The sequence below is a fragment of the Exophiala spinifera genome (genome assembly GCF_000836115.1).
Source record: "Exophiala spinifera strain CBS 89968 unplaced genomic scaffold supercont1.7, whole genome shotgun sequence".
NCBI lineage: Eukaryota > Fungi > Ascomycota > Eurotiomycetes > Chaetothyriales > Herpotrichiellaceae > Exophiala > Exophiala spinifera.
In genome coordinates this window covers 1,257,380-1,280,298 of record NW_015622519.1, presented here as the reverse complement: position 1 = coordinate 1,280,298, position 22,919 = coordinate 1,257,380, and the positions used below count along the sequence as shown (strand labels likewise).

Below are 22,919 nucleotides of genomic sequence, written 5' to 3'. Positions count from 1 at the left end.
CAATCGGCCACAGGTTGTGGAGAACAGGGCTTCCCGTCCGCTCAGCCGTACTTAAGCCACAGGCCGATCAGTTAGTACTACCGTGGGTGACCAGGTGGGAATCCTGATTGTTGATTGTTTTTGCCCTTTTTTTTTGAGTCTGCTGCGTCATAGCTTTTTGGAATTTGAGAGGGGGCAGGGGGAAGGAGTATTTATACGGAACTATCCAGCGTTCCAGCTCACACAGTGGAGTGGATTTTCTGTGGAATAGAATCGACTCGACAAGCCACCGAGGCTAGAACAGCAAAGCATCTTTCGGATTCCAGGCTGGCCTTTCTTTCCCAGAGCATAGTCGAAATGCGTTCCGTCGAGGACGTCGCTTTGGCGTGGAGAGACAAGATTGGTGTTGTCCAGTTCATTGCTATTGTACCATGTGCATTTCGTCGGCCACTGGTCCACAGAGAGAATCTCCTAAACTCCGATACTAGATTGGTATGACAATGTCCTCATTATCGTCGCATCGTTGCCATCACTTTCGTCGTCTCCATCATTCGATCGTCTCTCTTTTCCTCTCTCCGCCTCTCTCCTTTTCTCAACCTGGCCACCCATCTCTGACAGGGCTCCTTGACCTGGGACTTTGACGAATTGGTCGTTCTCTCCGTTTTCCACCTTGCCTTCCTTTCTGGCTTTCTCCTCCTTTTCCCTCTTCACTCTCAGCTCTCGATCCAGCCTTTGCTTTCTCCACTTCGGGCCCCAGAAGTACACAGCCCAAAGCATAGGGCTCGTGGCGACCAGAAACAGACTGAGGAAAGTAAAAGTCCATCCCCTCCCCCATGCGTTTATCATTGGAATAACCGCAGCCGTCGCCCCGGCGCCCAAGAGGCATCTGACGACATTGTTTGCAGCAGTCGCCGTTGCCGGACTTTTGGGATAAAAGTCTATCAACAAGGTACTCGTCACATTGAACCCAATGCTCATGCTGATGCTCATGAAGAACAGCACGACCACCATCGCCGCTAGCGGTCCATTTATATGCATGATCCAGCCAAACAGGCACACCAAGACCGTAGTCGAGTAAACCGCAGGCATCGCCACCTGTAGTCTTACCTTTTCTATTGGGAAATTGCTCAAATCCTGATCACGGCCCTTCTTGATCGTGACGCCGAGCTTTCGGCACCACCGCGCGAAATTGCGATCTAGCAGTTGCCCATTGATCAAGGCCGCGCACATCGAACCGACACCCATGGGGATGTAGCACAGACCGATCTGAAGGACGCTGAAATTATAAATCTGCTCAAACTGGGAGGGTATTGCGGCTGTGACGTCGTAAAAGGCGGCAAACAGAAATGCATTGTAAAATAGTAGCAGGAAGTTTTCCTTGTCGAGGATCAAGACCATGGAACGTAAGGGGTTGGGAAAACGGAATTTTTGCTTCTGCGGTGCCATCATTTGCGACTCAGGTGTTGCAGAAATATAGTCCTCCGATTGCGTACTGCGTGCCTTTCTGATTGCGAGATAGTTCATCAGCGACATACTCCATCCTTTGGGCGGTATTGAGCCATTGCCGACTTGATTCCGCGCTAGAAATCTCGATCAATCACAGCCCCGAAAAGTTTCACAGCCACACATACCTGTTTCCGGGAAGAAAATCCCAAAGACAATCAGGAAAGCAGCGCCCATGATTGTCAAAAACCAGAAGATTGCCCGCCACCCAAGAAACTCTGCAAGAAGGCCACCGATGACAGGGCCTATTGCAGGACCCAGCAGAGAACCCGCGAGAGTGAAGCCCATATACTTGCCTCGCTCTGCTGGTGTGGCGACATCGGACACGACAGCGCTGCACATTGCAATCGTCGCTGAACTGCCGGTGCTCTGTATGCACCGCAGTACAAAAAGAGCGGCATAGCTGTGCTGGAGTGCCAGAGCGATATTGGCAACAATGTAGACGATGAAGCAGACTACGATTTGTCATTAGCAGATATTTTGTACCAAACACGGGCGAGACAAAGGCTCACTAGCATATGCAGGACGCCGTCCCGCAGCGTCTGCAAAGTCCCCAATAAAAGTTGGAGCGAGACCTTGAAAGATCTATAAATCCACAATCAGTTGGTTCCGTCATTTGTGCAGAGCGCGCTCTGGAGGTCAGGAATCCCCACCATGTACGATGTTAGAGTCAGATTGATAAGTGAATCCGAAACATGGAGATCTCTAGCCAGCGGTACTAGAGCAGGGAAGTAGATCTGGCCCGAGACTGGCGAGAAGAAGCCAGCCCACGAGGCTATGAAGACGATGAACCTCTTCTGGTTCTTGCTGAAGACTGAATACACTGGTCCGGCAGCCGACGCATTGGTCGTTATCCGCTGAGGTTGGGGATCTATTTGGCCTTCTTGCGCCGGTTCGTCCCGCGCAGTGCGCACCCTCTCGATGGCGACGGACTGTCCATCGCTGACGGTCATCCGGGTGGGAGTTGCGTGCTCAGAAGATTCCGACGAGCTGGTGGTGGTCAGGTCTGGCTGTCCTCGTCCGCCGACCAACTCGAACTCGGCCTCTTTCGTCGGAGACCGTCTCCGGCTCAACGATTGTCGACCATTGAATCCATCGGGTTCTTCATCTGTGGCCGACGACGGCACGCCCGACATTCGGCGCGGTCCACCGGTTGTCAGATTTTGAAGAACAAGGCGTTCCAAGAAGATCGCCCTATTGCTGACTCAGGCGTGCAGCAGACATACAGTACCCGTACAAGCCTCGGCGACCGTTTGAGATGGTCACCTATCAGTCCTTGGGCACCTTTTGTCGTGCGGATCGTGGATTAAGCAACAACACGCGAAAATCAACAATCCTTGGGGACAATAAGCGAAGATGAAGAAAAAATACATCGAGAGGCGGTCAGACTGTGTCCCTTCTCTCTGACTTCTCTTTTTCTCTCTCTGTATTGTCTCCCCCCACCGAGACCTGTGGCGTCTGCTGGTCCCGGTCCTGGTCCATCCAGTGGGCGGCAGTTGGAAAGCAGCGTCGTGCATTTTGCCCGTGCAGAACGAAGTTTTGGGTTTCCTGCATACGCGTAAAAACACATGATTTACCTGGGGATAGCGGCCGTTACATGTGTCATTACACCCGCATAACGCTGCAATCTTGTGCCGCTTAGCCGGCCTGCGGACTCTCCCCGGCCACGTCGATGGATTGAATGATGCCCTCTCCCTCTACTTATCTCTCTCCCCCACCAAGACCCCAACTCACCGACGCGTGCTGAGTACGAGTACGAGGTTGATTTATTTACCGCGCATTCTGAAATCAACCTGTGTCTAAGCTGCCAGACCAGTAGGTAGGTGTTCGTGCCGAAGTGGTCAGACTGTCCCTTGGGGTTGCCTCCTCCTGCTGCTGCTGCTGGCCTGTATGGGTGCGACACCCTCCACTGGGGCCAAATGAATGCAGAAACTTGACGACGTCAAACTCCACAACATCCACACCAGCGATGACAACGACAGCGATAGTAGCGGCGACGGCAACGGTACCGCCTCACTCTCGCCTCCCTTCACATTCTACCCGGCCTGGGCGTTCAATGCCTCACAGACATGGTTGAAATGGGTCAAATTAACGGCGCACGACGTGCACCATGTTCTCCAATCCCATGAAAAGTTTAGCGAGACAACCACAACGACTACTGCTCCCACGTTGACCCATCATGGCCATGGCACCGGCCGACGGCGTCGCGACGCGCCCCTTTTGCTCTTCTACCTCAACCACCCGATCCAATACGTCCAAGTCGTGGGCGTCGTTGTCGCGTTCGACGAATACTTCGAGAAATTCTGGCTCCTGACCATCGACGATAGTAGCGGCGCCACACTGGACGTGACATGTGCGAAGCCAGAGAAGGAGAAGGAAGAAAGGGAGAAGCAGAAGCAGAAGCAGAAGCAGACAGGTGGATCGAATCCCGCGAATAAGAATGCCCGCGACGAGCGTACCACCATCATTACGGACTTCCAAGATCGACAAACAAAAGAAGGTGAAAAGGAAGAAGGAGAAGAAGATGAAGTCCTCCTCCTTCACCAGACCGTCCCGACCTTGACAATCGGCACCGTCGTACAGGCCAAAGGCACCCTCTCGACCTTCCGGTCGTGTCGCCAGCTCTCTCTCCTCCGCTTGACCGTCGTACGCGACACGGCACAGGAAGTGGCCCTGATCGCATCTCGCACGTCGTTCTGGGCGTCGACGCTGTGCAAACCCTGGACTCTGTCCGCAAGTGAATTGCAGAGCCTCCGATCCGAGGCAGAGGACGAAAAGGCCCAAGAAACCAAACGCGCCCAGCGAAGAAGGCAAAGGGAGGTCAAGAGGAGACAACGAGACGAGCGCCATGCCGCGCTTATCGCAAAGGCGTATCAGAGGGACGAAGGCTACAGAGCCAAAGCTGCAGACCAGGCCAGAGCCGCCGGGGAGCGTCTTCAGAAGAAGACACAACAATAATTATCACACGACGCTGTCACCACATCCGCATCCGCATTCGGATCCAGATACTACACCGTCTCCACCTACATGTGCAACCGTATCTCGTACTATGGCAACTTTGCAATGCGGATGGCCGAAACAGATCTACTGGGTACGTCGGATACGGATACAACCCAAGGATGGTCTTTTCCTGTAGTCTGTCAAGCGCCGAGGAAGAGATCATAATCAGAATATGCGCAGTGAATAATACATCCATAGAATTGCGTGGAAATCGAGTCAATATGCACGTCTCTATTTCAAACCTATTGATCTTTCTGCTCGTTTGCCTGCTCGGCTCATCGCCGGCCCTTCAAAATATACATAGATTCGACCAATATTGACCTGGCAATTCAGTCAATATCTTGGATGCACAAAGGGTGGATGAGAAAATCTTTGAATTTATGGCAATGTACAGTACTAAAGAATCATCGCCCTCGCCAAGGTTGCTGGCTCGACCCTATGGCCTCGACATGGCTCTCACCAGCCATTCTCACCGCCAATCTCCTCTCCCCGATGGTCTTTTCTCTCCTCCCTCGCTCTCAATTAACCTCAACAAGCCCCGGGTAAAGCTTCAAAAGACCCGAGCAAGCATGGAAAGCATGCAAGCCGTCATCGGGTCTTTTCTCCAATCGAATCCGCTCCTTTCACTTTTGTGTACTACTAAGACACAACGCCGAAAATAGTTGCTCCACCCAGCCAGTAGATGAAGGTGCAATGTATTTTGCTGACTGAAACACATTCTCTCTATCGCTCTCGAGTGCAGTCGATGGTCTCTCATTGAAGTATTGTCAATGGTAAGGAAATTTTCTTCAAGAGCCCAACCAATCCGCTGTGCTGTAAATGCTAAAACATGGTGGCTCACGCCGGGTATCAATGCACATCTGCTCAACCTCCCCACAAGCGGCCGTCAGTCAAGTATTAGTGTTCGAATGGTATTATGTTGTACACTTGTATCATCCGGAAGGATTTACTCGGGTTTGTCTGGTGATCTCGCTCGATCGCCATCGACATTCGGCTGTGCTTTTTGTGTGGGGGGAGAGGCAGGGTTTGATGGCGGTGAGCCTGGCGCCTCGTTTTCAAGACCTGCAAGCGCACTATGAACCAGTCAGTATCTCGTCCTATTAAGCTCGATATATCTGTGACTTACCTGAAAGCATTTGTGCTCGACTCATCCTTCTTCTCCTTGCCAGCCGGAGGAGTGCCGGTACGACTACTGTTAGCACTGTCGTCTCCGCGGGACAACAAGCCGCCAGGTCCAAGACCGCGTCGGCCGCTGTTGGTACGTCCGCCCAACAGACTCGGCGGTCCAAGTGTGCCAGCACCAGTGTGGCTGGGGTTCCGAGCAGTACGGTTCCCGAGCCTCCGGAGATCGTCGGTGCCCACACGGTTTGATGTGTCGGGAGGAGGCATCTGTCCTCCGTAGCCACTGAAGCTTCGAGCGTCACCACGGCCCATGGGAAGTCGGCCTCCACCACCACGTCCGCCACCTTGCTGTGCAAGTCTCTGAAGTTCTGCTTCACGAGCCTTGCGCTCAGCCTCTTCGTGGATCTCAGAGATGGTCTTGGGACCTTTGTCAGCCTCCTTTGACACCCAACCCTTGGATCGGAGATCGACCACGTCCATGAGCATGAATCGGAGACGACTTGGAAGATCTGGTATAGCAATCATGTGATTGATGCGGTCGAAGTAGACATCCATGCGACCCTTGCCCTTGCTTTCGGGGTCATCAAGCTGCTTACCGACCGTTCGCAGCAGACTCGTCAAACTTTCAATTTCGGCTTCCTCGGGAGTGCCTTCATAGTCGACCAGTTTCTTCACGCATTCGTGCATGATACGTTCCGTCAACATTGAGAGTTTAAACAACTCACCAATGAACCTGACTAGACCAAGACCACGTCGCTTGGCAGCTGCGGCGATATAGTATTCGTCGGACAACATGACGGCTTCCTGAGTCTCGCCCTCCTTTGCAGTAGGGAGATTGATCTTCCATCCTCGTTCAAATTCCTCTTGACAACGGTTGAGAAGATATTTCCGGAAGAGATTGCCGCCTGTGACCACATTACCAAGCTTATCCTTGATGCCCTCATCTCTAATGTCAGAGCTCATGCTTTCCAGCATTCTACGACAGAAAGCAGCATACATTGGTGCCCAGTGAGCTTCGTCGGTAGCCTTTTCGAAAGTGAGCTGAATGACTTGTCGCAAAGTACGGCCATCCGTCTCGTGTTTAGATTGTGCGGCAATCTCCAAGATCTGATCAGCAATTTTGTCAAACTTCTCGGGAGTCATCTTGTTCAGTGCGGCCTTGACCTTGCGCTGCACCACATCAGGCTCCATTAGGCCGTCGCCACCAGGAGCTGGGCCAGCGGCGGCAGCACCTTGACCGATACTGCGCGGTTTCCATCCGGTGGCGGATGTTTCCAGAGCAGTGATGTTCATGCCAGCAGTCAGAGGCATGGACTTGTTCTCTTCCTGAGCATGCTTGGCATTTTGCTTACCGCGCTTGCTTTCAGCACGAGATCCACCTCGACTGGCACCACCAACGCGAGGAGAACCCGGAATGGGGCCAAGCGGACCGCTGGACGGAGTACGACCCATGGCAGGAGCCATCTGCCCAGGTCGACCAAACTGAGCGAAAGGATTGCCGGCTATTGCTCCACTTCTAAGAGCAGCATTGGAAGCCGCAAATCGCTGTTCAGAAGTTGTTCCAGGAGGCAGACTTGCACGAGCGCCTCCGAAGCTACCCATGGGACCTCCAAAATTGCTCATGGCGGCCGGTCCACGTGACGATGGGTTCCGACCACCCATACCCGAAGGAGTTCTGGCGGAGCCACTGGGTCTGGCTGAAGTGTCACCATCACCTAACGCATCCCTGATGCGAGTATCCCAGTCCAAAGTTGGCTTCTCTTTGAAGACGGACTGGAACTGCAAGAGGAATTCCTTGTTATATTTGAATTTTCGGTCAGCAGGTGCATTGGCGTTTAGAGCTGGGCTTGGTGAAGCGATGTCAGACGGATATTGAACTTTGGACAGATCGGCAAGCTTCTTTGCGGATTGTAGAGCTTTCAATGTAGCACTTGGCTCAGGAGGCTCAACAGGTTTCTTAGTGTCGAGGGTGAGCTCTGCGGCCTTGCCACGTTTGGCCGGAGCCTTCGCAGTGGGAGGAGGCATGGAAACATCCGACACTGGGGTAGCTGTACCACTTTCGGCAGGAGTATGTGCAGCAGGGCTTTCAGTAGAAGCAGGAGTGCCGAAGGGATTAGCCTTGAGTTCAGCAAACATCTTCTTGCTCGCTTCGTCCGTCGTTGCTCCTGTCGATTTCTCTTTCTCTCGTGCGAGCTCTTCTTCTTCGGCCTTGCGTTCCATTTCTTTCATGTTGGCTTCGTAAGCCGCGGCCTCTTCCTCTTCCTTCTTCCGCTTTGCTTCGGCTTCAGCTGCCTTCTTCTTTTTGTACTCCTCTTCACGACGAGCTTCTTCCGCTTCTATAGCTGCCAACTCGGCCTCGATTGCATCAAAATCAATCTCATCCTCATCCGGTTTGGCAGGAGCCACAGGCTCATCCTTAGGTTTCTCTTCAACTTTCTCAGGTTCCGCCTTTTCTGTTGGCTTGGCCTCTTCCGCCGGCTGCTCGACTGCGTCATTCGTAGCAGGCTTATCTGAGTCTTGCGCTTTAGCCTCGCTTGGAGAAGTCTGCTGCACAGAAGTATCTGCGGTGTCCCGAGTGGGCTGCGTAGTCTGCGCGGACTCCTTCTCTAGCTTGTTCTTCGCCTCATCCTCGGCAATCTTCTTGGCGATGGCCTCCTGCATGGACTTCCTTGCCTCCTCGGCCGTCTTTACACTGGCACTGTCGGTTCGGTTGTGGGTGTTGTCAGCGGCGCTCGCCGTACGACTTGGAGGCGTGGGTGCTGTTTGTAAAGCGACGGCGGACACTGGTGTAGCACTCGCGGGGGACGCGGGGGGCTTGGTGAAAGAAACCACCTCACCAGCCGTGTTCTTGATCTGAATTGCAGCACTTTTCTTTGGAGGAATGGTATAGGCGGGTTTTTGACCGGATGCGCTAGGCGTGCGTGCGTTCTGCTGAGGTCCAGAAGGACCAGGAGTGTGAGGAGCCTGGCCAACACTTGAACCAGGTCGATCAGGAGCGGACATCTGTGATGACTGTCTGGACATCGAAGGGGGCCCGCCTTGGTTGCTGTAGGTACCTTGCATGTTCGGCGGAAATGCATTTTGCTGGAAAGGGGGTCTGGGGGACTGTGGCGGCATGTATTGGGGAGGATATTGTCCCTGCATACTCGGTTGTCCTTGGAAATGTTGCTGATAGTGCATCTCGATGCTTGGGTCAGCTCGGGTCGGTAGCCCAAAACCCTGTGCTCTCACAGTCAGAAAATGTTCAAAATTACCACTTTCGGGAGAAAGATCAGGATAAGAAAAATAACTAGGGGGAGGTGCAACAGCGGGACGATTCGCAAGATCGGGGCGATAGTGGTCCGAGGCGGGATCTCTGCTGAAAAGGGGTCCTTCCTCATGTCCACCCCTACCAGAGGCTCTGCCGCGGCCACCTTGACGACCACCACGGCCTCGGCCTCTTGTAGGTCTGCCACCTCTCTCTCGTACGGGTTCATCACGGGAAGACGCTTGCGACGGGTGGTGCTTTACATATTGGGGTCCCATATAATATCCATTGGGTTGTCCGGGCATTCCTTGCATACTGCCGACCAGATGAATCTGGTTCATGTTCGGCGTTCCTGGGGTAGCGTTGACGAGGGCAGGGCTTCGGGTGCCCATGGCGGGAGATCCTTGGAAGGGTATCTGTTGACCTCGGCCACCGTACTGGCCTTGCATAGCGCGACTGTTTGGAGGCTGGCGGAACGACTGGTGCGGAGAGTATTGCATCGGCTGCTGGTATGGAGGGTTGTTGAAGTTCTTGTTTCCTCGGCCACCTTGAAAGCCGCCACCCCGATTAGGAGCGGACTGCATACCAGCGTCACTGTGAACAGACTGCGATGATGCTCGCCGCATGTGCTCTTGCTGGATACCAAATTGTGGGTGAGGCCGATGCATCATCTAGACATATTAGCGACCGGTGTGGCAAATATTTGTCACACGACTTCTTACCTGGTCCCCTGAATCTCGTGGCACGACTGGCATATCCCCAAAGGTATAACCGTTGCTAGAGCCAGTGATAGATGTGGGCGGGCGGCCTCCAACGAGGTGGGAAGGCTGAGGGATTGGGGATGGCGAGTTCGAGGCAGCACTGTCTCTTGGGTTCAGTTGACTGACACCCAAATTGGATGTGTTTTGATGAGCAAGAGACGGAGTTCCCATTGCGGGAGAACTAGAGGGATTGCCAAACGAGCCAAAGGTGACACCGGGCTTGGTTTGAGGACCGGTCGGTACGGTGCCGTTGGTTGGAAAACCACTGGCACCGGTAGGCGTGACGGTCATGGATGTTTTACGTGTGTGGTCAGGCAGTGAGACGTTGCCGTTGACCGAAGGGATCGCGGGTATGGTGGGATTTCTTCCGTTCACGGATTCGCTATGACCGTGTGCTGGCGGAGCACCTCCAACTGCTGCAGACATCTTGTTGGGCTCCGATGCATTTGGTTTGGCAGAGGGAGGAATGGTGGCGGATGGAAGCGAGGTTCGGCCTTGAGAAGCCAAATTCGATCCGTTCGCAAGATTTGTGTTTTGAGCAGACGAGACAGGCTTCGATCGACCGGTGGAAGGCTGCGAAGGCGTGCTAGTCATCAGATTTGATAAATCGTCAGAGGGAACGCAGTGGACGTCGCAAGGTTGACTTGAAAGGCTGAAACGAAGAGGATGACAAACGCAGCCTTTTTCGCTGGAAAAGTCGTCCGAAGCTGCGGTTTGATCAAAGAAGAAGATTTATTGATTTCTCGGTTTGCGACCACGACGCGGCGACTGTCTCGAATGAACGGAAGCCGCTCTCTGTGCTGATGGTTGGGCGAGAGAAAGATTTGATCCTGAGATCAAAGGTGTGTGTGGTTTTTAGTTCGGGATGAAAAACCCGTGAGAGGAGATTCGCAGCGCAGGCAGATTCCGATGGATGAGATCGGAGCTCTGACAGTGGCAAATGTCGACGAGATGAACTCCGCTATACAAGGGAGATAAGGGCACGACAACAAATGTGTTGACGGTGCCAGATGAACCTCTTCGCGATGGAAAGAGGCGCAAGGGGGTGTGTTGTTGTAAAGGGTTGGGTTGAGGGAAAAAGCGCTGGACGGGAGGAAGGAGCAAAAAAAGTCATAAGGGGAAAGAACGTTGGTCTTGGCTTCGGGGAATCAGAAACAGCGTGACTTTGGCGTTTTGCTGGCTGCACTACGACTTGAGAGTTAATTCTTTTATGATTATTCTGTACTCGTACCGTCAAAAAACAAGGCAGCAGAACGGGCTGCTTAGTATTGTCGGGTGCCGAGTGAGAGGCTCACCACTCTTTCACTCACTCGTTACTCTTCTAACCGGTGACCGCAGGTAACTCTCTGACCCTTTGACCATCCGATTCTTTACTCCTTCGTCGGGCAGTGCCCAATCCTGCGCATCCAGCTTGCGCTTCAACCTCCGGTGTACCACAACTGACATGCTCAGACAAGCCTGAACCCTATAGGTGGTACTGATCAACTGCCTGCTCGCCACATCTACGTGTACAGCACGATCTCAATTTCTTATCCGTCACCTCATCATCCTACGGAGAGAAAGTCCAGCTTGCTTCTAACATACCAAGGCCTTGTCCACTTGGGTTTGGCATATGACATGATTGATGATCGTTGGCCCAGGACTCGTGTCCGCTCAATGCGACGAAGGTTTTTCTGACTGGGTTTCACGACGAGGAGGAAAGAGAAGGATCCTCGTCCTTCCCGCAAACCAACTCCAGCCAAGATCAAGATCGTCATTATGTTATTGGCGTCGGCTTTTACATCTTCGAGCCAACGGAACATGGGTATAAGCTGCGTCTCAAGTACGAGAACCGGCCATTATTCCCTCACACCAGTATCAGATGTGGAAGTCTGCAGGCCCAATTCCAGTCTCTCTCTGCGTAGGGGATACCCAGGTTGGCTTCTTATCCCTGACTCGTTTACAGAGTTCCTCTCTGTATTCCCCGTAGCTTTCTGCTGCGGTTTGCGTTCAGCACGATGCAGCCACTTTAAAACTCCCACCTCCGATTTACGTCTTTCAAACGTCAAAAACACGGGCCAACCACATCTGTGATTCGCGCCACATCTCTTGCGCCCGCGTCTCTTCGAAGGGCACTGGACTCTCGTACTCAACTTCCGTACAGGAGGCTTTTCTGCTTTCCTGATTCATCATTATTGATTGATTCATTGCTTCCTTTCGGAACGCGCCAATCTCAAAGCGCATCACATCCATCTCGTTAGATCGGTGCTCGGTTACAAGAATGCAATTTAACGCCTATTTCCGGTGCTCTACCTCCTGATCCTTGTCTCTGAAGGCTCGAGTCGAGAGTTCTGTCGGCTATCTTTCTAGCGGTTTGCCTATTTTCCACATGCGCTCCCGAAGCCGTGGCCCGGCTCCATCTTGGCCCTTGAGCGAGCCCCAAAAGTAACCAGATGGCCCATGGTCAGCTCCTAAATTTAAAATAGTGCTGAGAAAGCGGCCGGGACCGCAGCCGTTGGAACGTGCCAGCTCATGCCCGTTCAACAAGACCTCCTGGACCGATTCCTGCATCCCCGTCGCCATGGGTCGTACTACGTGCGTCGCTTACCTTGTACAGGGCATGCGTAGGACGACCTGTCTTGCTATGACTCACTCTGCTTTGCAGCAACACAGGACTTTGCAGAGGCAGTAAGCGCAGTTATTGGCGAAACTTTGTGTTCTCTCACTGTGTCTCGCCGCGGACAATCTTTGGTAGGCCTCACTACGGATTTTGTCGAGTGAGACGATTCCCAAGAAGCACAGACGTATCCTGGAAGCACCGGAATCAAAATAGTATTTAATGTGTTACCTCGAGTAGGTATCATCCTCAGTCGAGTCGTGAATGATAACCTGGATTGACCTAGGTACTTTGGGTGTAGCACTGGATCACCACGATCGCCATGTCTATGTTACTTAGGTACATAAAGTACATGGTATAAAGCCATCTATCCATCCATTCACCCTTGTGATAACTTCCGTATCCAAACCGACCCCATCATTATGTCATGTCGTGACTGTCGTGAAGAAAGAGAAAAGAATAGAAGATCACAATTTAGGCCTGCCTCTATGTCCAACGCCGCGCTTCCTAGGATGGTGCAGAGGAAAAAGAGAGAACCGCTTTGAGACGGACCCCAAGAAGGGCATCAAACTCGTGCACTCTTTCTGGCCGTTTTTTTCGCATTCTTCTGAAATGCTTCCTCCGGAGGCTCGTCGATCGCTTTGCGCTTCCCCCCTTTCTTCGGACCGCCTCCATACTTGGCCTCGAGGTCGTCGAAGAAGTTCTGGGCGCGTGACTGCTGGCGTTGCAGGATGAGGGCCTGCAGGGCATCCGTGTCGCCAGCATCCTTGTTGTTCTTCGACTTCTTCTTGTCCTCCTCCTCCTCCTTCTTCTTCTTCTTCTTCTTCTTGGTGGAGGAGCCGTCCTTTGTGCCGAAGAAGTCGTCCCCCAGCCCCAACTCGCGCGCGTATTCCCGGGCCTCCTGCTCCTCCCTCTTGGCGGATGCCTTTCTGCGTTCGCGACTCTGCTTGCCTTCTTTGGTGTACGCGTCGTACGCCCGGACCTCGCCCTTGGAGATGGCGTCGTCGATCATCTTCCTGAACCTGTCTTCGTCCTCCAGGACCTCGCTGCACATGACGCTCTCGAAGACCAGGTCCATGTCGCCCTCGCCCTGTTCGTACGCGGCCAACACGTCGCCCCTCTCCTCTTCGCCGCCCTGGTACTCCCGCTTGACCTGCTCGATCATCTCGCCGTTGACGACGTTGGCCGCCTGCTCGCGGAAGAAGTCCACCCAGTTGAAGTCGTCATCTTCGAGGTTGGCGCTCTCGGCCGTGTTGCCCGTCGCGTCGTACCGCTTGCGTCTCCGTTCGTCGCTGAGGATGGCGTACGCGAATGCGATCTCCTGGAACTTCTTGTGCGCCGACTCCCGTTCGTCGCCCTGCGCTTTGTCCGGGTGGTGCTTCAGCGCCAGTTTCCGGTAGGCGGACTTGACCTCGTCCGCGGTCGCGGTCCGTGAGACTTGGAGGACATCGTATGGGTCGATGACGGGGGGATCTGAAACGGAGAGATCTTCTTCGACCGAGCTCGTCTCGCTGGGGTCGGCCTCTTCTACGGGTTCAGTAGGCTTGGACTTGGTCTTGCGAGGCATGGTGCGCCGGTGACGATGATGAGAGAAAACTTTTGGTTCAAAGAGAGAATGACCTTGACTAGGTGTGAGGGAGGTTGTCAATGTGAAGAGATATATGAGCACCGGGAAGTGAAGAAAGCGAAGCAAATTGTGAGTTGCGAAGTGAGACTGTGTACTTGCAGAATGTCGGCTAAACGCAGTTCGAGATGAGTCCAAGGTCAATTAATTAACTGGAGGACGCGCTCAAGGCACTCAATACGCGTTTCCCCACACTGCGAGCGCCGGGCTTTCTGCTGTTCTAGCCTTATTAGGCGTGTACCTACTCGTACCTGTACTCGTATATGTACCTGTACGTGGATGTTTTGTTGGGGCCGGATCGATGTTTGAATCTACAAGTATGTCCTTCAGATGTCCGAGCTCGGTCGAGTGAGAATACAGATCACCGAATGGCCACTCAAGGGGATCGTCAGCCCCCCTGGTGAAGTACTGTATTCTAAGATTGACCTGCGGATCAAAGTGAAGCCGGCCTCGAGAAGTTACGGGCAGCAGGCTGTCAACACCTCCCTCTCACACTCGATCCTTGACCACACCAACTTCGAGAACGCCACAAGGACGAGGACGAGGACAAGTCCACAGACCATATCTACTTGTAGAGATGTCTCCCAACTGGAGCCAAGACCCTGAAGGACTTTGTGGCAACAAAATCTGTCCCGTAATGCGGGATTCAAGGGCAGCCCAGATCCCCGGACAAGAGAGAGAGAGATCCAAAGGGTCGTTATTGACATCATCACCCGCAGCCTTGATCGCGCTCCCATTTCATCACCACTTTTGATATCTGATGCTTGTACTCGTACTTCTCCTCGCAAGAGCTATAGGTACCCCAAGGTGAGTAGCCCCTCGATCATGAGTATCGTTCTACGGATACATTGTCCTGCACCACTGGAAACCCTACGATCTCCAGTCTTCATGTCATGTTCTCCACGGACTGGTACTGTACATCTCTTGATACTGCAATACGAGTACACGACATATAACCCAGCGCGGTAGTTGCACCTACTCGTACTTGTACTCGTACATGCCATTCGCCACGCGAGTGCCCTTTCCAACACTTAAAAAGAGTACCTCGATAGCCGACTTGTATTCCTCGTTCAATGCGTGTCCCAACAACCATCTCGCCTACTATCTTTGAAACCTTCCCGCGTCTCTTCTTACAAAAGCAGAGCTCCTTTGCGGCAACAGGAACAACCTTGACCCGCCACCGGCCCATGATGTCGACTTCAACAACCCCCTCGTTTACCGAGTACAAGATCCAATCATCCCTCCCGTCATCGCCTTCCAAGCTCTCGGACCGGAAGGCTCTCTTGACCGCTTCCGTCCTGGACCTCTTTGCAGGGTACCCGAGCAAGAGGAAGTTGTCGTTGTGGACCGATGATGCCGTGTTCAGTGACAGCCTGACCATCGCGACGGGACGCAGACAGTACGAGGCTCAGTGGTACGGTCTCAAGGCTGTCATGGCGGACATAGTGCAGGAGGAGGTGGCCCTCAAGAACGTCGGCAACCCGATGGAACTGCATCTCAGGACAAAGTACAAAGTCAAGGCCGTTGGAAAGGAGCAGGTCATCGATTCCACGGTGGTAGTGCACATGACTGATGACAGCGACGGCGCAAAGATCACGAAGGTCGAGGACAAATGGGGCGGAACACCGCCGCCTGACGGATTCTTCTCCAAGGTATGTTTTGGCGTATTCTATGACGTCTGCAAAAGCAAAACCCATGCCAGAGTGCTGTTGTGTATTCGACCGAGCTGACATGTCGATGAACCAGGCCATGAGAAATCTCAATTCGGTCACTGTACCGGGGTTCGTGACGGTGCCCAAGTCAATCGAGGAAGAAGAGGGCACAGTTTGAATAGCTCATGCCAGCCGTCATTACGGACGACAGGAATGAATATGTTGCAGACTTGTGACCTGCGAAAGGATATGACACTCAAGAAGCATCACAGTTGCGGCCACGTCTGAAGTCGAGTCTGACGATCCCAGACTCCAAACAATGTCTCTTTTCTCTTGACCTCGAGCGCGTAGTCTAATGTTGCGCCGTTCGCCCGATTTTGATTCCTCCCAAAGACTGCACTTCAGTGCCATATCAAGTACCATATGCGCGGGGCCTGGGACTTTCAGAGTAGTACGACAAGTGACCATGTCCATGCCCCGCTCCAGATAGAGTATCATGATTGAGCAACCTTCATCCAGACCTTCAATTTTCAAAGTTTGCCAATTGGTCCTAGAACTTCCGTGTTCGCCAACGTGCGTCTTGTTGGGTAAGCTGTCAGGCATTACGCTGGTGTGGTCGGTGCATGCCAATGGCAGCATGACAAGATAAATCAGACCAATTGTAAAGGTTGGGGGGTCCGTAGCCAATAATGCCCGCGCAGTCCGTATATCACTCAATCAAGATCAATGGTGGTTTCAGACTTTCACTCAGCCAATTGCACTGCTGACGGACTATCCGAAGACGAGCAAAATCAATGCAAACGTCACCACCAATATGCTAGTACCGAAGCTGGCTTCTTTGCCGATTGAATTGCTGCTGATGATGATGACTCCAGTGGCAGTGGTCTGAGGAGGCGGTTGCTGGGTTATTGTACTCGTAACAGGCACTACTTCCGAAGTCACCGTGCTCACAACGCACTGATGGCACTTGTCCGTCGTTGTAGTAATGACCACCGGAGGCGCCGTGGGAGAGGTGCGAGTGACCACAACAGTCGTTGGGTTGGTACGTGTGGACGTTGTCACCACATATACGGTGGTAGGATGTACCGTTGGAGTATAGATTGGATAAGTACCATCGCACCATTGTCCTGCTGGACAACATGCTCCGTTGCCGTTCCTCTCCCAGTAGCAGACATTCGGGTACGGACAGCAGAGTTGTTCCAAAATACTGTTCCCAGCACAGTACGGGTTCTGATCTGTGCCGCATCCATTGTTAACGACTGTCGTTGAGGCGATTACCGCTGAGAGCTGTGTTGCGAATAGCGTCGCAACGACAGTAGCCACACCACAGAACAGCATTACGATTTTGGAGAGGCTGTGCGACGAGCAGGGACGAGGGTCAGCTTTGCACCGAAAATTGGGAAGGCTGGGGATTTTGTAGCTTTCTCGATACACGGCATACAGGACTCGGGTCTTCCTCCGTCCATCTCGTCGATCAAGCCATTCCCACTCTGTAGGTGAGACCGGGAACTGCCTATGAGCAGCTCGAGTGGACAGGCGAATGAAAGGCGAGAAAGTCTTCAGCGATGCATGCCATGGCGATCAAGAGCCAATGAAGGAGCTAGGAGAGGATGCCTGGAGAGGGATGCAGGCGGAAGCTAGGGAGGTGTCGAGGACAGCCATGGAGTATTCTTGCATGCGAGGGAAAAGCCATGATGACGGAGGATGACCAGGTGACGTCTCTGCCGGAGATGCTGGTCACTTTGGGAGTGAGGAGAGGCGGTAGGGAGACCTACAGCAAGATGGCTGCACCTATGGTACCCTCATGTGGCCTGTAGGTGCAAATTCAGCTCCGGAGTTGGCGGACCAAGAGGCGATAGCATCAGATAAGAGGGAGCCCGATATCGATAGCGATAAGCCCTATCAACCCAGCAGCCAGCAGCACAGCCTAGTGAGCCTACAACTAAGTTAGTTGGGTACTGTGCACCCCACCAAAGCAAGGAAAAGTAGATCCCTATAGGTACCTACAGGCTACTCCCACTTACGGTCTGCCTAGGCTATTGCGAGTACTACCTGGCCTGTACATGTCGCCAGGGAGAGTGCGGCAAGGTACGAGGACGAGTAATGCTGGCAATCCCATCTCCACAATCACGCTCGACATCTTTCCCTCTCAGGGTGTTCCTCCTCAACCGTCCTCGTCCATCTCTGCGTATCCATGCCTGAGTTAGCTGGTCTGGGCATTCTGGCTGTGCTGAACCCGAACCGTCCCAGGCCAACCCCACACGTCCCTTAAACTTAGTCACCGCAGCCAAGATGCACACGCCCATCGTCACAAGCCATCCGCCTCGCTTCTGCTACGCACTAATCGAGAGATGCTCGCACCCAGACTCGCGACCAACCCGCCGCTGGATCTACGCAAGGTCCCGCAAAATGCTTCTTCTCTTGTGACACTCCTTTACCATCTCACACGAGCAGTCGCGGAATCACCTAGGGTCCGTCTGCTGATTGCTGTTGTTCTCGGCCCTCGTCCCTCGCCCTTCCGCAACCGTAGTCATGGACAGACCGCCTTCCAGATCACGAGCGCCGTTGAGCCTCGAAGCTCTCATTGACGAGGAAAACAGAGAAGTCCTCGCTGCCATGGATCGCTCCAAAAGATCCGCGTCCCCTCTGCCTAAAGTCGCCCACGCTCGAACCGCAACGCCTCCGCCTCCCATCCGAAGCATGCTCGATGTTGACGATTTCACACCCAGACACGGCTCAATCGCAGGCATAGGCGTTGGAATCACAAGCCCAAGGAGATCTTCTAGATTGGATCCTGCAGACCCTTCGACCTACACCTCTCCACACTCCAGCAAACCAAACTCGCCTGTACTTTCAAAAGCTGTCCCCGTCAGCACGCGACAACGAGGTTCTTCAGATGCGGATCGACCGACGGGCCTTCCCAAGATACAACCAGATGACAAACGGGATTTTGAGCAAAACTATCAATTTGATATAGCTTCTATACCTTCCAGTGCAGCCCTACGGTCGCCCGCGGAAGGCAAGAGACCACGTGAGGGCTCGAGTCCATCGATGGCTGCTGCAATGTCAGGCGACTTCTCTAATTTGTACGTGGCCAAGCCTAAAGGTGCTGGAAACCAAACCTCCACAGCTGCTCATCACTCGAGATCTGCTTCCTCGCCTACTATGAGCTCCAGATCAGATTTGTTGAGCCCTCCCAGTCCGAGGGGACACCTGCTGCTAGACCCCCGAAATTCCGCCGAGAGTCAAGCGTCCAACAAATCCGATAGCTTTTCCACGGTCAACGACGACTCCGAAGGACCTTCTGGCCGTGTACCACGGGATGGACCAATTGAGGAAGACGCTGTCGAAAGCAGTGATGAGGAGGTTGACAGTAGCGATGAAGACGAGACGACTAGAGGTCGCCCCGAAAGAAGGCCAAATTCGACTGAAGATCCACAGATAATAGCTCAAGCGTTGAGCAAGGATAAAGAGAATGAATCGACCGCGACTCCGCCTGTAAAGTCACTCCTAGAGCCCTCTATATCCATTACCAGCCCCTCAGGAGAAAGCATGTCTGAACAGAAGCCTGAACACAAGCCTGAACAGAAACCGGAACAGAAGCCGGAACCTTATGCACCTTCCACAACATCTGTGGAGGACGAGGATGAAGACTGGGCCGCAATACAAAAGGCCAAAAGGCTCGCTATCAATATCTCGCCTGTCGACTCCAGTGTCGCAAACCGGGATTGTCGTGTGATCCTCCGTGGTGACTGGTTGGGCTGCAAAAAGAAGGCGGAAGCGGGGCGGCGATCGAGCAGACTATATCTTGTATGTAGCGACCTGAGCGTCGAAGCAAGCTACGCCATGGAATGGGTGGTCGGGACCATGTTGCGTGACGGCGACACTATACTCGCCATGCATGCGATTGAGGATGAGTCTGCTGGAAAAGCATCGGAGGAGCAACGAGACGCACTCACCGCAGAAGGTGCCCGTGCGGGCCAGGAAACTGCCGATGTCATGGAAACGCTTACTAGGCAAACAACCCAGGGCGGCGGGATCAGTGCTGGCTTGAGCGCTAAGAACAAGTACATTCCAGCTACGGAGGCGGAAAGCTTGTCAGGATCAGTCGATGCACGGAAAACATCCAAGAAGCAGATGGAGCGTCTCAGGGCTGTCGACTCGGTCATTGAAAACTTTTTGAAACTTGTGCGGAAGACGCCATTGGAAGTCCGGTGTACGGTGGAAGTAATCCATTGCAAGAGCCCGAAGCATTTGATTTTGGGGGCGGTAAGTTCAGCACCCGTTGTATCTGTGGTGAGTCATCTGCTGACAGGACTTAGATTGATGCACTTGAACCGACCCTCTGTGTTGTAGGCACCCGTGGCCGCAGCTCTTTGAAAGGGGTTCTTCTGGGGTCTTTCTCCAACTATCTGGTGACCAAGTCTTCTGTCCCTGTGATGGTGGCGCGAAGGAGGTTGAAGAAACCACGATCAGACGTCAAGATCAGCAGTACAAAAATTCGGCTCAGCAACAATCTTTCTGCCACTCATATTCCCACGAAACGAAGGAGTTTGACCCAGGCCAGAATCGATTGAGTACTTCCTTGAAGCAATACATCGAGGGTGTTTTGGGGTGATTTCCCTGGCACCGTAACTTGGCAGCAACTTCAGCATGTGAAACGACACTATAGCACGGATACAACGAGAGACTTGTGTACCATCTGCACATGTGTTCCGGCGGGACTTTATCGTTTGGATCAGTGGGCAAACAGTCATTGGCAGCTCAATGAGTGACATTCAAAGGCATAAAACCTGATGCTGCTCGCGGCGAAAATGGACAAAAAAATAATAGCACAAAGAACGAAAAGAAATACAGCATGACAGATATGAACTTGAGATGAAGTTTCCTTGGGGAAAAGGCAAGCGAATGGAAGGAAGGTGAGGGAGGTAGGATTGATTATCAAGTGCTGGCAGAGTAAGAATTTACAGCAGTAAGCGTAGCATTCACGTGCATAAGATAGTTTGGTATATTAATAGCAGGCTCAGTTCCTTTGTTGCGACAGAGAGTGCTCGAAATTGAACATTTGGTCGAAGCAAGGACTTGTAGATGAATGAATGTCCTAGATGATGGCTAGTTCAATATTTCGTTTGTTGGGAGTCATCAAGAAACATTATCACTCCCACTCTCGCTCCAGTGCTGTCACCTGGGTGTTTGTGAAGTCTCCACCACGAAGACCGGAGGGCTGGCGCCGCGGTAACGAGGACGACAGATCGCCGGTGTCCATAGACCAGTTGTTTCTATTCTCGGTCTGCAACGCGAACATTTTTCAACATCTCTTCGTTTAACTCCTCTGGTATCTGGGCCGAATTTGATGCCACACGGCCAGACGGACATCATAGACGAGACTTCAAGGTCTCGCTGATCACTTAGTCTACTACGATCCTACTGGCTATGCCAGGTAGCTATGCCAGAGGTCCCCACGGTTGATGTTGTGGTGCTGCGGCTGGGCCTGGTTTCAGCGCGTTCGGGAGCGATGTGAAGGAATGAAGAAATTAGAGTTTGGGACTTGGCCGTATACCCAGAGTCTTGCGATGCTGGCTGACCAAAAAGATGAAGGAATGGCCGAATGGGGCAAGTCTACGGTACGTATTAGGCAAGTCGTCTGATGATGTCATTGGAGACTGGAGCGTGTGTTTTTCGGGTTGCCCGATACACGAGTTCACGTTAAACTCATCCTCCGTAGAAGTCAACAACGCGTTAAAGCCCATTGTGCTCGGGAAAGCTACCTACGGTACATCGACAAGTAGCAGCGGGGGAAGCGGAAAGTAATAACGAAAACTTGTTTCTTTCGGCTGGCCTCATTGCACTCGTACGGTGGTGTTTACAGATGCCTATCTGCGCCCGCTTTGACCGGTACTGGGGTTGACAGATAAATTCCGTATCGTATCGTCTTCGTCCCCATCCCTGTCCCTATTCTTCTCGATCGCATCACAACCCAACCCCCGTCCGTACGATGTCCTCGACCACGCCCCCTTCTCGAAGAAGTGACGTTCATCTCACGCACCTCTCGCACGCCCTCGACCTCGCGCGCAAATCACCTCCCAAACCCACCAATTTCCGGGTCGGCTGCGTCATCGTGTCGTACCCGCCGCCGGCCGACACGACGACCACCGGCACGGTGCTCTCGACGGGCTACACGCTCGAACTCGACGGCAACACCCACGCGGAACAGTGCGCGCTTTCGAAGCTCGCGCACTCCCACGGCCTAGAAGACGAGTCCCGCCTGCACGAGCTGGGCGGTGAAGGGGGTCTCCTCGCCGGCGCCAACAACGTCACGCTCTACACGACCCTCGAACCCTGCGGGCTCAGACTGAGCGGGAACAAGCCGTGCGTGGAGCGGATCATCGAGACGAGAAAGAAATCAGGAGGCGGAGGCGGAGGCGGAGGCGGGGGCATTGCCAGAGTCATATTCGGCGCGAGAGAACCCGGCACGTTCGTCAGGGACAGCAAGAGTCTCCAGAGGCTAGATGCCGAGGGCGTCCCGTGGGAATACGTGCACGGTCTAGAGGACGAGATTCTGAGCGTGGCCATGGAAGGACACGACACCAACACCAAAACCGCAACCGACAACGCCGACGCCTCCCACACCGCACCAGAAGCCGGTTCCGCGACGACCGCGCGTGGCATAGTTGACATATCGCCCGAGGAGAGAAGACGACAAGAATCGTTACCGAGAAATCCGAAGAAGAGGATGATGGAGACGGTGTGAACACACAGCCCCCTCTGAGCTAGCTAGCTCGCCAGCTGCCTAGAGGTGAATCGAATCTTCAGAAAGTCGAGCCAAGCAGTCATGAGGTATGAGGTATGAGGTATGAGGTACGAGGTATTAGAAAGAAGATGACAAGAAATCAAAAAGGGCTTGACTTGTTATTTGGACAAGAACCAAACCCTCCGAAGCACACCCCTACCAATGGTGTCTTGTTTCGGAGACTGTCGAGATATACCATGGGGAGCTTCGGGGGAAGGGGTGCCCGCCGCTGCAGTGATTTGACTCTGATGCTGTGTCGTCACTCACACACACACACACACACACACACACACACACACACACACACACGAGACCGAAAATGAAGCCGAAGTCGACGCTTCTTCATTTACGACCTGGGCAACCGACACAAGAGTGATGGAGATTCGGAGACGACACGGTTCACCTGCTCGCTCGCTCACTCACTCACTCAGCAGATGTACCACCACGACCGATGTCTTAGGATAATACTACTGCTGGCTTGTCAGCGACCCAACGACAGAACGGTTATCTCCACGCAGAATTACGGTATATATGTATATTCAGGGACCAACCAGCCTCGATATCTCTGGATGTATGAACCCGTCGGTGTCGGCGTCGTTGAAGAAAGACAAAGACTGAAAAGAGGCCAGGAGCATAAACTTTCCA

The 22,919-nt window shown here is 53.2% G+C and overlaps 7 protein-coding genes and 1 non-coding gene across 8 annotated transcripts; 5 read left to right on the top strand and 3 right to left on the bottom strand.

Annotated features, from left to right (window-relative positions):
• The first annotated feature begins 3 nt into the window (after nt 1-3).
• Nucleotides 4-120, top strand: PV08_09452. The gene has a single exon (XR_001622134.1). It is a non-coding gene; the product is annotated as a 5S ribosomal RNA (ribosomal RNA).
• Nucleotides 121-450: 330 nt separating this feature from the next.
• Nucleotides 451-2,618, bottom strand: PV08_09451 (uncharacterized protein; the record flags this gene model as incomplete). The annotated part of the gene is made up of 4 exons (XM_016383769.1): nt 451-1,559; nt 1,611-1,937; nt 1,995-2,067; nt 2,136-2,618. The coding sequence occupies 4 exons, from the start codon at nt 2,616-2,618 to the stop codon at nt 451-453; spliced, it is 1,992 nt and encodes a 663-aa protein (XP_016232392.1).
• Nucleotides 2,619-3,405: 787 nt separating this feature from the next.
• PV08_09450 (uncharacterized protein) lies at nt 3,406-4,440 on the top strand (the record flags this gene model as incomplete). Its single annotated transcript, XM_016383768.1, has 1 exon — nt 3,406-4,440. The coding sequence occupies one exon, from the start codon at nt 3,406-3,408 to the stop codon at nt 4,438-4,440; it is 1,035 nt and encodes a 344-aa protein (XP_016232391.1).
• A 988-nt stretch (nt 4,441-5,428) lies between these two features.
• Nucleotides 5,429-10,038, bottom strand: PV08_09449 (uncharacterized protein; the record flags this gene model as incomplete). The annotated part of the gene is made up of 3 exons (XM_016383767.1): nt 5,429-5,555; nt 5,609-9,522; nt 9,574-10,038. The coding sequence occupies 3 exons, from the start codon at nt 10,036-10,038 to the stop codon at nt 5,429-5,431; spliced, it is 4,506 nt and encodes a 1,501-aa protein (XP_016232390.1).
• Nucleotides 10,039-12,773: 2,735 nt separating this feature from the next.
• On the bottom strand, nt 12,774-13,775 carry PV08_09448 (uncharacterized protein; the record flags this gene model as incomplete). The annotated part of the gene is made up of 1 exon (XM_016383766.1): nt 12,774-13,775. The coding sequence occupies one exon, from the start codon at nt 13,773-13,775 to the stop codon at nt 12,774-12,776; it is 1,002 nt and encodes a 333-aa protein (XP_016232389.1).
• A 1,247-nt stretch (nt 13,776-15,022) lies between these two features.
• On the top strand, nt 15,023-15,662 carry PV08_09447 (uncharacterized protein; the record flags this gene model as incomplete). Its single annotated transcript, XM_016383765.1, has 2 exons — nt 15,023-15,484; nt 15,579-15,662. The coding sequence occupies 2 exons, from the start codon at nt 15,023-15,025 to the stop codon at nt 15,660-15,662; spliced, it is 546 nt and encodes a 181-aa protein (XP_016232388.1).
• Nucleotides 15,663-18,016: 2,354 nt separating this feature from the next.
• Nucleotides 18,017-20,061, top strand: PV08_09446 (uncharacterized protein; the record flags this gene model as incomplete). The annotated part of the gene is made up of 2 exons (XM_016383764.1): nt 18,017-19,753; nt 19,807-20,061. 2 exons carry the CDS (start codon nt 18,017-18,019, stop codon nt 20,059-20,061), a joined length of 1,992 nt encoding a protein of 663 aa, XP_016232387.1.
• Nucleotides 20,062-21,479: 1,418 nt separating this feature from the next.
• On the top strand, nt 21,480-22,235 carry PV08_09445 (uncharacterized protein; the record flags this gene model as incomplete). Its single annotated transcript, XM_016383763.1, has 1 exon — nt 21,480-22,235. One exon carries the CDS (start codon nt 21,480-21,482, stop codon nt 22,233-22,235), a length of 756 nt encoding a protein of 251 aa, XP_016232386.1.
• Nucleotides 22,236-22,919: the final 684 nt, after the last annotated feature.